A 16,164-nucleotide genomic window follows, 5' to 3' on the forward strand; every position below is an offset into this window, starting at 1 on the left:
TAAAAATTTTTAAAAACCATTAAAAATCTTACATAATTTGCTATGATCATATCCTCTATACTGTCTATATTTTCGTTCCAAGCAACTACCTGGACACGTTTGCCTTGCCCATTATTTAAAAAAAATTTAAAAAATTTATATTGGAGTTTATCTCCAATGTAGCGTGAAGACTCCATACCATCAATATACCCAATAATTTCACTTTAAAAGAATGTAATTTATAAAAATAATTAACAAATAATTTGAGATATATTTTGTAAAATAGGAAAAAGAAAAAAAAGGAAAAGATAGGCAAAAAGATTGTTTCTTTGAAATATTTACATTGTCGAATCATACAATTGAATTGAATCAAATACTTCATTGGACGTTAATAGATTCTTAGGATCTATATTTTCTTCATCCACATTATTTATAGTATCATCTGATAATCATAAAATAATTATTAGTTATATTGTCTGAACAATAAAACATTATTTTTAAATAATAAATAAGATTTAAAAAAAAATAACAATTTATTATTTACACAATTTATTAGGGCACAATTTATTAAAATACAACGATTTTGCCGTTTCGGCCTCAAAACGAATACGAATACAAACATTGTGCGTCTTTACTGATGAACAGTAACTGTCAAACTGCTCATCAGTAAAAACACACAATGTTTATATTAGTATTATGTTCTTTGTTAAATTATTATTTCTTTGCTTTATAATTTATCGAATTTTTAATTATCATGTATCAACATGTAAATTGCAAGCGTTGTGGTTTACTTATGTACACATCTTACTCCTTTTACCACATTTATATTTGTAATTGATTTGTAATTTGCAATTTAAATCATGATCTACTAACACGAATTACAAAATTATAGTAATTTGAATTTTACTTTAGAAGAACCCAAAGTGAGGGTCAAAACGTCGTAACCCTTGTATTTTGATAAACTGTACCACTTGCGTCGTCTTTAATAATCGTTCTTATTTATTGTAAATCATTACTGACGATATTTTAAATTATCACATTGACATTGATTATTTTTAAGAAAATAGGAGGTCTCAAAAAATTTAAAAATTAATTATCTTAAAAAAGATACAATTCTTATAAATAAATTAAAATTATGCAACATAATAATAATAATTATTAAATTAAAACTATGTCGTAACATAAAAAATGCATTGATTATTAATTATTTTATTGAATATTAATTATTTTTAAGAAAATAAAATTTAAATGTAATAATTATTAGTTTTACAATATAAATGCTTTTTATAAACTAAAATAAATTATTACTACTGGATAAAAGGACATTGTTTTTAAATTATTTAATTAAAGATTATCTGAATTATGAAAAAACGATAATGTACCTAAATTAACAATTTATTATTTACACAATTTATTAGGACACAATTTATTAAAATACAATGATTATAACGTTTTGGCCTCAAAACGAATACGAATACAAACATTGTGCGTCTTTACTGATAAATAGTAACTGTTAAACTGCTCATCAGTAAAAACGCACAATGTTTGTATTCGTATTGTTAAGTTCTATTCTAGTTTTGGCACATCCCTGCTCTTCGCTCGCTCCTCTTTCTTGTGTATTACTACGCGCCGCGTTCGGTTCCCCTCGGCCCGGCTCGGCACCCCCCCCCCCCCGGCAACGAGTATCCTGCGAGAAGCGTGCGCAGTCAGTTCCGTGCCCCCCGTGCCCCGCTGCACATCAGAACGCCACGCACGGTCTCAGAAAAAAATCCGACGAACCATTAATGTATAGGAGATATTTTTCGGCGAACAAAATAAAGTGTGTGCATATTTTAAGCAAAGAATACATCATTATTCTGCCCACGTCGCCCCGAAGAAACCATACCGGTGTGCACACGTGGAAGGTTTTCCAGCCTACACAGTTACGCGTTAAAGGAGATTTAACATTTGGTCCTTCGAGCCGGATTCAGCGAATTCATCGAATCCACGAAGTTCACCGGACACACCGGATGCATTGAACGACCCTTCAAGACACACACCTTCCCAAAAATATCAACATCGGTAACTACAGATAATAGTTTCTTAACCAGTCAGGTGAGAAATCAGCCATAAGCAAGACGCGAAATTCATCGCTGTCCTGCATTCACAATTCCGCGTCCGCAACAGCGTGACCGCGTGGCTCGTCGTCTCAACAGAGCGACGAACCTCGTTGACGTCAGCCATTACGGCGAGACGAAGCGCCCGTCGTCAGCAACCACACGACGAGCGATCCTCCGTACGCAACAGCGCGACCACGCGCCTCGTCGTCTCAACAGAGCGACGAACCTCGTTGACGTCCGCCATTACGGCGAGACGAAGCGCCCGTCGTCAGCAACCACACGACGAGCGATCCTCCGTACGCAACAGCGTGACCACGCGCCTCGTTGTCTCAACAGAGCGACGAATCTTTCGACATCCGCCATTACGACGAGACGAAGCAAATCACCGTAACCAACGGCACGGCGACTTTCTTGTGCGTCTTCGGCTCAACGACGAATCTTCGCAACATCCGCCATTACGACCCGACGACCCATCAGAGTTCCCGCCATAACAACGTGACTTTCAACGCTGCCAACAGCACCAGCGACCTGCAAGGACGGTGCAGCCGCCATTACTCAAAACTTCGCATCATTTCACGCGGGCTTCTACTTCAGTAAGGTCAGGTCATATGCGATCGCTAACGACAGTACTGCGTAACTTAAGGTAAGGAAGGCTTGTTCACTAACTACCAACCAGAAAATTTAATTTTTTCTCTTTGCTTTAATTTCGCAAGATGTCTAACAAATCGGATCTCGTTCACCTTAAACGGCGTCGCTCGATTATCAAATCCTCGTGCACGCGTATAAAAACATACGTTGAGTCAATTTCTGTCGTCAACTCAGTAGTTATCTCGCAACTTGAAGAACGCAAAATCAAGCTAGATCAGTACTGGCAAGAATACGATAACGTACAGACTCAAATTGAAATAAGCGAAGAAATCGAGGATAATGATCGAGCCGCCTTTGAGGAAGCATTTTACAATCTATCCGCAAAAATACGGAATCTATTACGATCTACCGTGGTTTCGCATCCTAACGTAACTATCTCTCCGTCGCCTTCCAACGCCTCTGATGCGTCACCAGCATCGTGCAACGTTCGACTGCCGAAACTCGACCTGCCAAAGTTTTCCGGACGGTATGACGAATGGTTCCCCTTTTATAACGCATTTTTGTCAGTCATTCACTCGAACGCGTCACTCAATGATATCCATAAATTGCAGTATTTGAGAGCCGCGATAACGGGTGAAGCACACGAACTAATCTGCGCGCTCGAAATGTCTGACGCGAATTACGAAGTCGCGTGGAGTCTCCTAAAGGAAAGATACGACAACAAGCGTCTTGTTGTAGAAAATCACCTCAAGGCCATCGTTGGCCTGCCAAGCATGACCAAGGAAAACGCAATCGAACTCCGTCAAATCACGCACGGCACGACTCGCCATATGCAGGCCCTAAAAGCATTGAAGCGTCCAGTACATGAATGGGACGACCTGTTAATACATATATTAGTTTCAAAACTTGACCCAACTACCTCGCGAGAATGGAAGATGACCTTAACCGGCGATGTGCTGCCTACCTTAAAACAACTGCTCGAATTCTTGTCCCATCGCTGTCAAGTCCTCGAGTCATCAAGTCGGTCGTCTAACTTATCCGGTAAAGCCACAAGTTTGCGTGCACACTCTAATGATAAACAAAAGCTTTCTTGCAACGCGGTTACTAAGTCAAAATGTGACGTCTGTCAGGGGGAGCATTCAATTCACCAATGCAAACAATTCTTATCACTAACTATTCCCAAACGAATAGAAAGCGCCCGTCGTCATAAGATTTGTCTCAATTGCCTTAAAGCGGCCAATCACAGCTCGAGTCAATGCCCTTCCGGCAACTGTAGAATATGCTCACGCAAACACAATACGCTTTTACATCTGCAAGATGAAAACAGTACAGGCAATAAGCCTAAACAGGAAGACCATGCCACTGAACCCACCGCCACAGCGGTAGTAACACATTCGTCCAGTGTCGCACCAACCAATAACGTGCTTTTATCCACCGCGGTATTGCTCGCTGACGGTCGTGGCAAATCTCAACGTCCTTGTCGCGCTTTGCTGGACTCGGGCTCCCAAGTTAATTTCGTCACCAAGGACCTCGTAGCGTCGCTAGGCCTAACCCCTCGTTTAGCAAACACGGCCATATCCGGCATAAATGGCACCACTACGCAAGCATCTCAAACAGTCCAGATTACCTTGCACTCTAGATTAAACTCCTTTTCGATGGACATTGACTGCATCGTCACAGATCAGATTACCGATTATCTGCCGACCTTCACTCTCGAACGCTCGGCCTTCGACATACCGCGCAACTTACCTTTGGCCGACCCCAAATTCAATGTATCCTCTAAGATAGATGTACTAATCGGTGCCGAAACATTTTGGAAGATTTTATGCATAGGTCAAATAAAGGCTTCCCCCATCCTACAAAAGACAAGGTTGGGCTGGGTCCTAGCTGGTAAATGCGATACTCCTAGTCCCCGGTCCAGTGTCGTTAAATCATTTCACGCTTCAGTCACCAACGCAAGGCTTCACGATCAATTGAACAAATTTTGGGTAATAGATACCTTTAAAGACGGATCAAGTAATTATACTCTCGAAGAAAAGGTCTGTGAAAAACATTTTGTAGAAACAGTTACAAGGAACGATCAAGGCAGGTACGTGGTTAAGTTACCCGTCAAACAAGAAGTGCTTGATAACCTTGGCGATTCCAGAGAAATAGCGTTGAGGCGACTACATTCATTAGAGAGGCGTTTCCGTAACAATTCTCATTTAAAGCTACAGTATTCGGCCTTCATGAGCGAGTACCTTGCGTTGGGGCACATGAAGCCGATAGACGAGGATCCGTCTAGCCTACGAGCTGCATACTACTTACCGCACCATTGCGTATTGAAAGAAGATGCCAAAACTACCAAACTTCGTGTAGTATTTGATGGTTCTTGCAAAACTAATACTGACGTCTCTCTAAACGATTGCTTAATGACAGGACCAGTTGTCCAACAGGATTTAATATCCATCCTCATGCGTTTTCGCACCTTTCGATACGCAATGGTTGCGGATATAATTAAAATGTACAGGCAAGTCCTGATTCATCCCTCGCAGACGCATTTGCAACGGATATTGTGGCGTGAGGAACCTTCTTTAAACGTCACACCCTTTGAATTAACCACCGTCACTTACGGTACGACATCAGCCTCCTACTTGGCTACTCGCTGTCTACAAGATTTGGCTGAACGATACATGTCGGTTTTTCCCGTGGGGTCGCTACATCTCAAACGCGACTTTTATGTCGACGATCTCCTTACGGGAGCCGATTCAAAGTCCGAAGCCAAATTCATTCGGGATCAAATATTGCAACTATTAAAATTAGGAAACTTTGAGTTGAGCAAGTGGGCGTCCAACTGCCCTGAGCTCTTACATGGAATAAACAATCAAGACGAAAAACTCATATCTCTGGACTTAGACTCAGATTTCAAGCTGTTAGGAATCCTGTGGGACAGAGACAACGACACTTTCCTCTTTTCTCATGACTCCAGCCAATTATCGCAAACCGTGACCAAACGTTCTCTACTAGCCGAGGTGTCGAGACTATTTGACCCTCTAGGTTTATTAGGCCCAATCATTGTGATAGCCAAAATCTTGCTGCAAGATTTATGGCAGGCCGGCACCAATTGGGATGAATCAATCCCCCAAGAAATCCACACCAGATGGATACAATTTAGATTGCAGCTCCCTAACCTCACGCGCGTTCGAATACCCCGTTGCGTCAAGCAACACACTGATTCAAAATTCATACAACTTCACGGTTACTGCGACGCAAGCCAACGCGCATACGATGCCTGCGTGTATATTCGCACTCGAATGCCTTCAAATGAATACCAATCACACTTGCTTTGCTCGAAATCTCGAGTCGCCCCACTCAAGGCCATATCTCTGCCGCGCCTCGAATTATCAGCAGCACTGCTATTGTCCCAATTAGTCAATAAAATCAAATCATCAATAGACATAAAGGACATCAAGATCTGGCTTTGGTCGGACTCCACTATCACGCTTAATTGGATTACGTCCCCGTCGCGCAAATGGTCCACTTTCGTCGCGAATCGCGTTGGAGAAATCCAAGATCTAACCAAAACAAGCAGTTGGCGACACGTCGCGTCGACTGATAACCCAGCAGACTTGCTGTCCCGAGGCTTGTTAACCAATGATCTAATAAATTCCGAAATTTGGTGGCATGGTCCCTCCTATCTAAAACTACCTGAAAATCAATGGCCAAGTGGTAACTTTGATCTCATCGCGAATGACATGCCTGAACAAAAAAAACAGACCAACGTGGCTCTAGCCATGGATGGCAGCATCACAAATGACTTACTCAACAGGACCTCCAGCCTCAATAAGGCCTGTAGAATATTAGCATACTGCCTCAGATTCTTGAAATCCAACACTGTACCAAAACCATCCATTACTGTCAATCCAACTGAGATCTCCAACTCTCTCGATCTATTTTGTAGAATCGCTCAAAGGCAAGCGTTTCCCAACGAATATAAGGCTCTAAAAGGAAATCAAGACCTATGCGAGTCTAGTTCGCTACTTTGTCTATCTCCCTTTATGACTGATGACGATTTAATCCGAGTAGGAGGCCAATTGGGAAACTCCACAATGAAATTCGACGTGTGCCATCAAATCGTGTTACCTAAAAGCCACATAGTGACTAAACGCGTAATAGAATACGAACACTTACGCAACTTCCACTCAGGCGTATTAGCAACCATGGCTGCTGTTCGGCAAAGATTTTGGCCCCTGTCTCTAAAATCTACTACCAGAATCGTCATAAGACAATGCGTCACGTGCTTTAAAGCTCGACCAACCTTTTCAGAAACTCTAATGGGCCCATTACCCGCTCCTAGAGTCACTGTGTCTCGCCCATTTTCACACTGCGGGATCGACTATGCGGGACCAATGACATTGCGAGAGGGCAAGCGTCGTAATTCACGAAACCATAAAGCCTACGTCGCCGTGTTTGTGTGCTTTGCCACTAAAGCCATCCATTTGGAATTAGTAAGCGATCTAACCACCGACGCATTTATCGCCGCGTTCAAAAGGCTCATTTCCCGAAGGGGCAAACCAACCTGCATGTATTCGGACAACGCGACTACTTTTGTCGGTGCACAAAGACTGATCAAAGAACTCTACGATTTTATCAAAACCCCTCAATTCAAGTCAGTCACTGAAAACTTTTTGCGCGAACATCAAATAACTTGGAACTTTATTCCACCCAACGCTCCTCATTTCGGCGGGCTTTGGGAGGCGGCGGTAAAGTCAGCTAAATTTCATTTAACTCGAATAGTCGGCGGAGTCCACTTGACATTTGAAGAAATGCAGACAACATTTTGCGAAATTGAAGCAATATTAAATTCTAGACCATTATCACCTCTAAGCTCCGATCCTAACGACATGACATTTTTAAGCCCAGGACACTTTCTGGTTGGTGCTCCTCTGAACAGTCTTCCTTCCACAGATTTAAGTGAAGTTAAGGTGAATTTGCTATCTAGATGGCAATTAATCGAACAATTGAGACAACATTTTTGGTCAAGGTGGAGCAGGGAGTACCTGTCGTCCCTGCAGGAAAGGAATAAATGGAGGCTATCCAAGGGTACTCAGTTACAAACTGGTCAACTGGTGTTGGTAAAACAACCTGGAATGGCTCCCTTGTATTGGTTAACCGGCAGAATAGAAAAGGTGTACGAAGGAGCCGACGGCATGGCTCGGTCAGCCCTAGTAAAAACAAGCAAAGGTTCTTATGTTAGACCCTTAATTAAGTTAGCCATACTGCCCATTCAACCCAGCGATTCGTCGCAATGATCATAAACAAGGTCCTCCGACCTCTGTTTCGCTTTTTTTTTTGTTTCACTCCTCCTCCTTTCATTTATGTATTTTTTCAAGAAGTACGTCCCTTAATACGTAAGCCGCAATTTTAATCAAATAGCTATAGCTCTAGGCTTGTTAGAGCTTTCATTTTCGGGAATCAATTATAAAAGGTATTAACTAAGTTTGTTTTATGTTGAAGGAAGTCCCTTCAAGGCGGGCGGCGTATGTTAAGTTCTATTCTAGTTTTGGCACATCCCTGCTCTTCGCTCGCTCCTCTTTCTTGTGTATTACTACGCGCCGCGTTCGGTTCCCCTCGGCCCGGCTCGGCACCCCCCCCCCGGCAACGAGTATCCTGCGAGAAGCGTGCGCAGTCAGTTCCGTGCCCCCCGTGCCCCGCTGCACATCAGAACGCCACGCACGGTCTCAGAAAAAAATCCGACGAACCATTAATGTATAGGAGATATTTTTCGGCGAACAAAATAAAGTGTGTGCATATTTTAAGCAAAGAATACATCATTATTCTGCCCACGTCGCCCCGAAGAAACCATACCGGTGTGCACACGTGGAAGGCTTTCCAGCCTACACAGTTACGCGTTAAAGGAGATTTAACATGTATTATGTACTTTGTTAAATTATTATTTCTTTGCTCTATAATTTATCGAATTTTTAATTCTCATGTAACAACACGTAAATTGCAAGCGTTGCGGTTTACTTATGTACACATCTTACTCCTTTTACCACATTTATATTTGTAATTGATTTGTAATTTGCAATTTAAATCATGATCTACTAACACGAATTACAAAATTATAGTAATTTAAATTTTACTTTAAAAGGACCCAAAGTGAGGGTCAAAACGTCGTAATCATTGTATTTTGATAAACTGTACCACTTGCGTCGTCTTTAACAATCGTTCTTATTTATTGCAAAAAATTTAAAAATTGATTATCTTAAAAAAGATATAATTCTTATAAATAAATTAAAATTATGCGACATAATAATAATAATTATTGAATTAAAACTATGTCGTAACATAAAAAATACATTGATTATTAATTATTTTATTGATTATTAATTATTTTTAAGAAAATAAAATTTAAATGTAATAATTATTAAAGTTTTACAATATAAATGCTTTTTATAAACTAAAATAAATTATTACTACTAGATAAAAGAATATTGTTTTTAAATTATTTATTTTGTTTTTAAATTAAAGTTTATCTGAATTATGAAAAAACGATAATGTACCTAAATTGTGTTGAAGAACTGATGAAGTTGTTGGAGATTGTTGAATCATACTTGGACCAGGATTTTGAAAAGATAAAGCATCTGAAGATTTTTTTGCGGAACATGACACCATTTTGCTTGACGATTCATTTGAAACTTGATTTTGTATTTTATTACCATATTGACGTAATGGTTTCCGAGAGATTTCTGAATGTTTTTGATTTTCTTGATCTTTAGTAAGCTCAACAGTTTCTAACTCTGACATTTTATTCACTGTGAATATTGTGAAGTGAAATGTTTGTCAGCGAAAGACATAACACTTAAAGCGTGAGTAAAAACAATGTGAAGTTTAGTGTTTTAAAAAATTTAAAAATCACAGGTTAATTTTGTATAAAATTTAGATGTCCTCTTGCTAACTGCCCCCCAGGAACACAAATAGGATATCATGAAGATAAAATAAAAGAATGCTTAGGGTGTTGCGGATATCCTATTTGCAATAGTAAATAAAAATGCGTGTATACATATATTACTGCGTAAATAAAATAGTTTACTGGTGTATAATGACAACTAATAATCTGATTTTTATTATTTAGACTTAAATTACACTTAAAAATTAATATAAAATTAATTTAGAACGGAAAAAAGTAATTGATTGAACAAAATGTATAGTTGTAAACTGCCAATTACAGATATACTAAATGCAATAATAAATAAAGACGGTTACTAACAAAAAATCTATTTTAATAATAAATACAATTGAATAAAAAAGATACAAATATATAAAAAATATATTTCAAAAAGTTTATATTTAAAATTTGAAATTAAAATTAATTACCTCTCTCTATTTGGAAGATATTTAGTAAATCTTATCTTTCTTTTATCTCCTTTTACTTATTTTATTTTATTTTTCTTTTATTTCTTTTTTGCTTATCCTTTTTCTTTTTTAAAATCTTTTTTTAAATTAATTATTTAAATTCCTTAATTAAATATGTGTTTTAATGTGTGTTAAATTAATAAACAAAGTTACTTGGTAACGGTGAACAAGGAAATATTTTGCAGCTAAGTTAATTATGATCATTGGCGGCAACAACACTTTCCTTTTCTTTTATAATTTCAAATTTTTTTTATTTTTAAATTTCCGTGACTTATTCATTTTAATTCATTTTGACAAATTAAATTAGATATAAATAAACTGGTTTTAAATTGATTTTAATTAATGCAAAAAATATCTCATTATATTTATTTTACAATAAATACCATATTTATTTTTTTAAAAATACATCCATTATAAGAATATAATACTAGGCAATATTACATAAATTAGTAATTATTACTTATTTTAAGTATAAAAAATACTGCCAACTACAGATTTATTAAATGCAGTAATATATGTAATTGAAGTATCAACATTATACTTGCATAAACAGTAAATATTATTGCATTGAGTATTTTATGTAGTAGGCAGCGCGCAATTACATGTTATTGGCTATATTATTTTTATTAATGTATGTGCATATGTATGCGTGCGCGCGTGTGAGTGTGTATGTGTGTGTTTTTTTTATATAATATTATGTATGTAAATTAAAAAAAATTGTAATATGAAAATATAAAACTGTGAGTATTTATAATTTTAAAAAATTTTTTGCAATAAATGTTAAATTAAAACTAAATAAATCATAAATCATTTATATAGATTTTAATGTTTAAAAATTAAAAATTATTTTAAAATAATAATTTTTTGCTGAGGTACTATTTTTTGCATTAAATTCACTTACAGTTTTTTGGAGAGATTTTAAGATGCTCTTCAGCGGGAGGGAAAAAGATATATAGAGGCGTTAGATAGAGAAGGGGATAAAATATGATAAAGTGTGTGAGATTAATATTACAGAAGAAGAATAAGTGCAATGTTAAATATAAAAATGCGAAGTGGCGCGCGCGAAGCGCGCGCAATGTTGTGTTCTAGTTAGTTGAAATAAAAAGTACATCTTTAACTATGTTTGATGATATAGATTGTGATAATCAATTAATATCAAAATCTTTCTCTTCTCATTTAGGTAACCCATACAGCACGGGGAGCTCTCGGGGAGCTCCCGAGGAGCTCACAAAATTTTTCATAAGCTTCATTTAAGCTTCCAAAAAATTCGCACAGAGCTGCTATGTCCGCTTTTGAGAGCTCCTTGAGAGCTTCATTTGAGCTCGCAGAGAGTTTATAAATCATGTTTTAAGAGCTCCCTGCGAGCTTCAAAATAATTCTTAGGAAATTTCTATATAAGCTTCCCGGGAGCTTTTATGTCCGCTTTTGGGAGCTCCCTGAGAGCTTAGATGAAGCTATCAGGGAGCTTATATAGAAGCCTCACGGGAATTATTTTGAAGTTCGCAGGGAGTTCTTAAAACATTATTTCTGAACTCCCTGCCAGCTTAAATAAAGCTCTCAGGGAGCTCTCAAAAGCGGACATAGGAGCTGCCGTAAAAAATTTTATTTTTATAATTTCCCCCTTTTGCTCTCTCTGAGTTGCAAAGGCCCACGAACTCTCTTCGTGTAACAAAAACAATATATACTACACTTTGCAGCTAGTGAAGTACTAACTGCTAGGTAAGCCGTGAGTGATGGTTTTCTTTTATAAGCCTTTTGAAGTAAATTTTCTTACGAAAAGGAGCGCCGTGCCTTCGCCTAGTGGCGATCTTGCGAACTACTCGCGACTATATGACTATACATGCAGTACATTAATTTACCCGATATGTTCAATCTCTGGGAGTTTGTTTTGTCGAATTTTATAAACTTCTTGAAAACTCAGCAAAACGAACTGCCTGGGAGCTTGTTTTGTCGAATTTTGTAAGCTCCCCGGGAGCTCAGCAAAATGAACTCCCTGGCAGCTTGTTTTGTCGAATTTTGTAAGCTTCTCGGAAACTCAATAAAACGAACTCCCTGGGAACTTGTTTTGTCGAATTTTGTAAGCTTCTCGGGAGCTCAGCAAAATGAACTCCCTGAGAGCTTGTTTTGTCGAATTTTGTAAGCTTCTCGGGAGTTCAGCAAAATGAACTCCCTGGGAACTTGTTTTGTCGAATTTTGTAAGCTTCTCGGGAGCTCAGCAAAATGAACTCCCTGGGAGCTTGTTTTGTCGAATTTTGTAAGCTTCTCGGGAGCTCAGCAAAATGAACTCCCTGGGAGCTTGTTTTGTCGAATTTTGTAAGCTTCTCGGGAGCTCAGCAAAACGAACTCCCTAGGAGCTTGTTTTGTCGAATTTTGTAAGCTCCTCGGGAGCTCAGCAAAATGAACTCCCTGGGAGCTTAATCGGAGCTTTGTGCTGTATGGGAAGTTATTATACAGAAAAAAAATATATACTATTATTACAAGGAAAAATAATAAATGTTATTTTTTATAACAAATATTTAGATTCTGAAGAGGATTTTTCTTCCCCTCCAAAAAAGCGCTGTTTTGCAGAGCCTAGATATGTTTCAGAAATTAATACTTCTGATGTTAGTACACCGAGAAGAGCAAGAAGAGTAATTAGTTTTATTAAAAAAGAGAATGAAAAAAAAAACAAACAAATAAAGTCCTTACAACATCAAAACAGGCTTTTAATGCGAATTGCTACATTAAAAAATTTAATGTCTCATTTAAAGGAATCAAATTTAATTTCTGATGATGCTAGAGATCATTTAATGGTATAGTATATTTTGAAATAATAATCACATATTTCTGTAAGATTACAGTTGTTATTACACGTTATTAATATACGATTGTACATAAGTAATTAAGAAAATTACAAGTATGTCTAAATTTAACTCTATAAGCAATTAAATAAATCATGTAAAATGTTTTAAACATAATGTTAATATTAACATAATATAATATTTCTATTTTTTATTTAGAACATGCTTCCAGAACCTATAAAGGCAGTAATATCAAGAAAATTGAATAAATTTGGTACTTATTCTCCTGAAATCCGTAGTTTTGCATTAACGTTGCATTTTTATTCACCTAAAGCGTACAATTATGTACGAAGAACGTGGGATAATTTATTACCAAATCCTTCCACGATACGGAATTGGTATCGCGTAGTTGATGGATCTCCAGGTTTTACAAATGAAGCATTAAATGCCATTGCATTGCACAATAATAATTCTAAACCTCTTATTATTAATTTAGTTATAGATGAAATGGCAATAAAGGAAGAAGTGGTTTTTGATAAAGAAAAATTCCATGGTGGTATTGACTATGGTACGTTAGAACATGAAGATAATAATAAAAACATATCTGCTTTTACTGCTAAAAATGCTTTAGTATTTATGGCAGTGTCTCTGAACAATAGTAGGAAAGTCCCAATTGGATATTTCTTAATAAGATCATTAAGTGGCACCGAACGCGCGAATTTGTTAACTCTTGCATTTGAACAATTACATAAAATAAATTGTAAAGTTTTTTCTATAACTTTTGATGGTGCTGCAAGCAACATTAGTATGTGTACTGCTTTAGGTGCAAATTTAACATATGGAAGTAATTTTAAGCCATATTTTATAAATCCAGTTACATCGGAAAAATGTTATATATTTTTTGACTTTTGTCACATGATTAAATTAGTAAGAAATACGATAGGCGACAAAAAAACTTTAAGAACATCAAATGGTGATAAAATTGAATGGAGTCATATAGTTAATCTTCACAATTTACAACAACGAGAAGGTTTAAAAGCTGCTAATAAACTTACTAGTAAACATATAAATTTTCAAAATAATAAAATGAATGTTAAATTAGCAGTACAAACTTTAAGTGAAAGTGTATACAAGTCATTTATGTTTTTATTAATGTTACCAGATCCAACAATAAAACGTCAATTTGCTAATTGCAAAGCAACTGCAGAATTTTGTTTAAACTTTAATAACATAGGTGATATATTAAATTGCAAAAACAGATTTTCTTGTCATAATTTTAATACACCATTAACTTCTGAAAATTATGCACATTTACAAATGCATGTTAAATACTTTGAAGAATATATTAATACATTACAAGATGAGACAGGCACGCCTATTTTAAAGACTAATAGAAAAACGGGTTTTCTTGGACTAATTATATGCTTAAGAAATATATTTGCTTTATTTAATTGTTTAAAATCTTTAGGGATGACATATCTGTTAACGTATAAATTATCACAGGATTTTCTTGAAACATTTTTTAGTGCTATACGAAGTCGTGGAGACTTTAATAATAACCCTAATGCTTTGCAAATAAAAAGTGCATACAAACGGCTATTAATCAGGCATGAATTAAAAGAGTTTGACAACGGCAATTGTCTTTCTGATAGTTTGGAAATTTTACATGTATCATTGAATTCAAAAATGTTTAAGTGTCCCATAGCAAATGAAGAAATAGAAATTTTTGATGAACAAACACTCATTTTCGATCATGATTATATAAACTCATTTTGGCAACTCACACCATATATAGATAACATAGTTCAATACATAGCAGGATATATTTGTAATAAATTATACCGCATTATAAACTGTGATATCTGTAAAAATCAATTATTAGGCGATGCCTTTGTTATCAGAACTAAAGAATAGAGGACCATATTTAAAACCATCTGATGATAATATACAGAATACAGTATACAGAATCTGTAAAATATCAGAGACAACTATCCGGCAATATACAAATGAATTGCAAAAAAATAAAATAAAACAGTTTTTAACAAATACCATATATCGTAGATTATTATCTCCATTTTCTAACGACATTATGCAAAATCATATACTGTCTCAAGATATACTTGATAATCACAGATCACAACTGTGTAAACAAATAATATCATTATATTTAAATATAAGATTGTTTCACGAAGCCAAGAACATGTGTAGTAAAAATGATTTTATTCGACAAAAATATACAAAACTTATTTTATTTAATCATCAATAATAATTTTTATGTTTTATGTTTATATAATTACTTAAAGCTTTATAATTTTAATAATGTATAAAATACTTCTTTATGTTTATTAATTATATTCATATTTTTTTATAAAGTCTATATTCGTTTATTTCTTTATAAAATTTATTCATTTATTTTATATTACATGTATAAATTTTATGTTTATTTTATGTAATATGTATTTATATAATACAGAATAAAAAGAAGCATTATTAACCAAAATATTTTGTTTTTTTACTTAATGCATGGATTAATTTTTCTATTTATTTATTTTACAATTGTATTTTATGTTATACAAACTCACACGTTACAAAATTAATTTTGTAGAAAGTAATTTTATTATTATTAACATATTTTTAACATTTTTAGTTACATATTTAAAATTAATTGTACTTATAATTAATAAAACAATAAAAAAATAAATTTATTAATATAATTAAATAATATACATACTAATAATTAATAAGAGCAGCTTAAGTTTGAGAAACAATTAGAAAATTGATTAAAAATTTAATTAATTTGTTTTTAATATATACAAATATTAACAAAATAAAAATAAATTAAAAAATACATCTCATCCTACTTATCGTCATCATTTATACATTTTTTTTCTTATTATAATATTAATTTAGTAAAAATCTCATTTTTTAACTTTTTAAATTAACCTCTTCTGTCAGAGCATGCGCATAACGTTCGTAGTACATTATCGCCTATATATATTATATTTCTGTCTCGCTTTCTCGGAACCCGTACCGCTTATTGGAGAGATAGGTGGTTAGCAATATAGTAGTATTACATATATGCCGGTAGCACAACGGTCGCATGGGGAGGGGATAGCTAGTAACTCTAGCGACACGACCGCACATGCGCTCAACCCGCTTGAGCACGCTGCAACGTCTCGACATTCTCGGCAGGTCTCGGCTACCGTCGAGAGCGTTCGGCTCGTGTGAGACAGACTCTTCTCTCTCGCGCGCTGAATATTTCTCGATAGCCCGACGGCGAATTTCCTTCGCCACGAGTTGACACTTGACGATGTATGCGT

General features: G+C 35.7%; 1 protein-coding gene across 1 annotated transcript; it reads left to right on the forward strand.

Annotated features, from left to right (window-relative positions):
- Positions 1 to 2,791: 2,791 nt before the first annotated feature.
- On the forward strand, positions 2,792 to 7,957 carry LOC118646697. Its single transcript, XM_036290149.1, has one exon. It carries the CDS (start codon positions 2,792 to 2,794, stop codon positions 7,955 to 7,957), a length of 5,166 nt encoding a protein of 1,721 aa, XP_036146042.1.
- Positions 7,958 to 16,164: the final 8,207 nt, after the last annotated feature.

This window comes from Monomorium pharaonis, chromosome 7 (genome assembly GCF_013373865.1).
Source record: "Monomorium pharaonis isolate MP-MQ-018 chromosome 7, ASM1337386v2, whole genome shotgun sequence".
Classification (NCBI taxonomy): domain Eukaryota; kingdom Metazoa; phylum Arthropoda; class Insecta; order Hymenoptera; family Formicidae; genus Monomorium; species Monomorium pharaonis.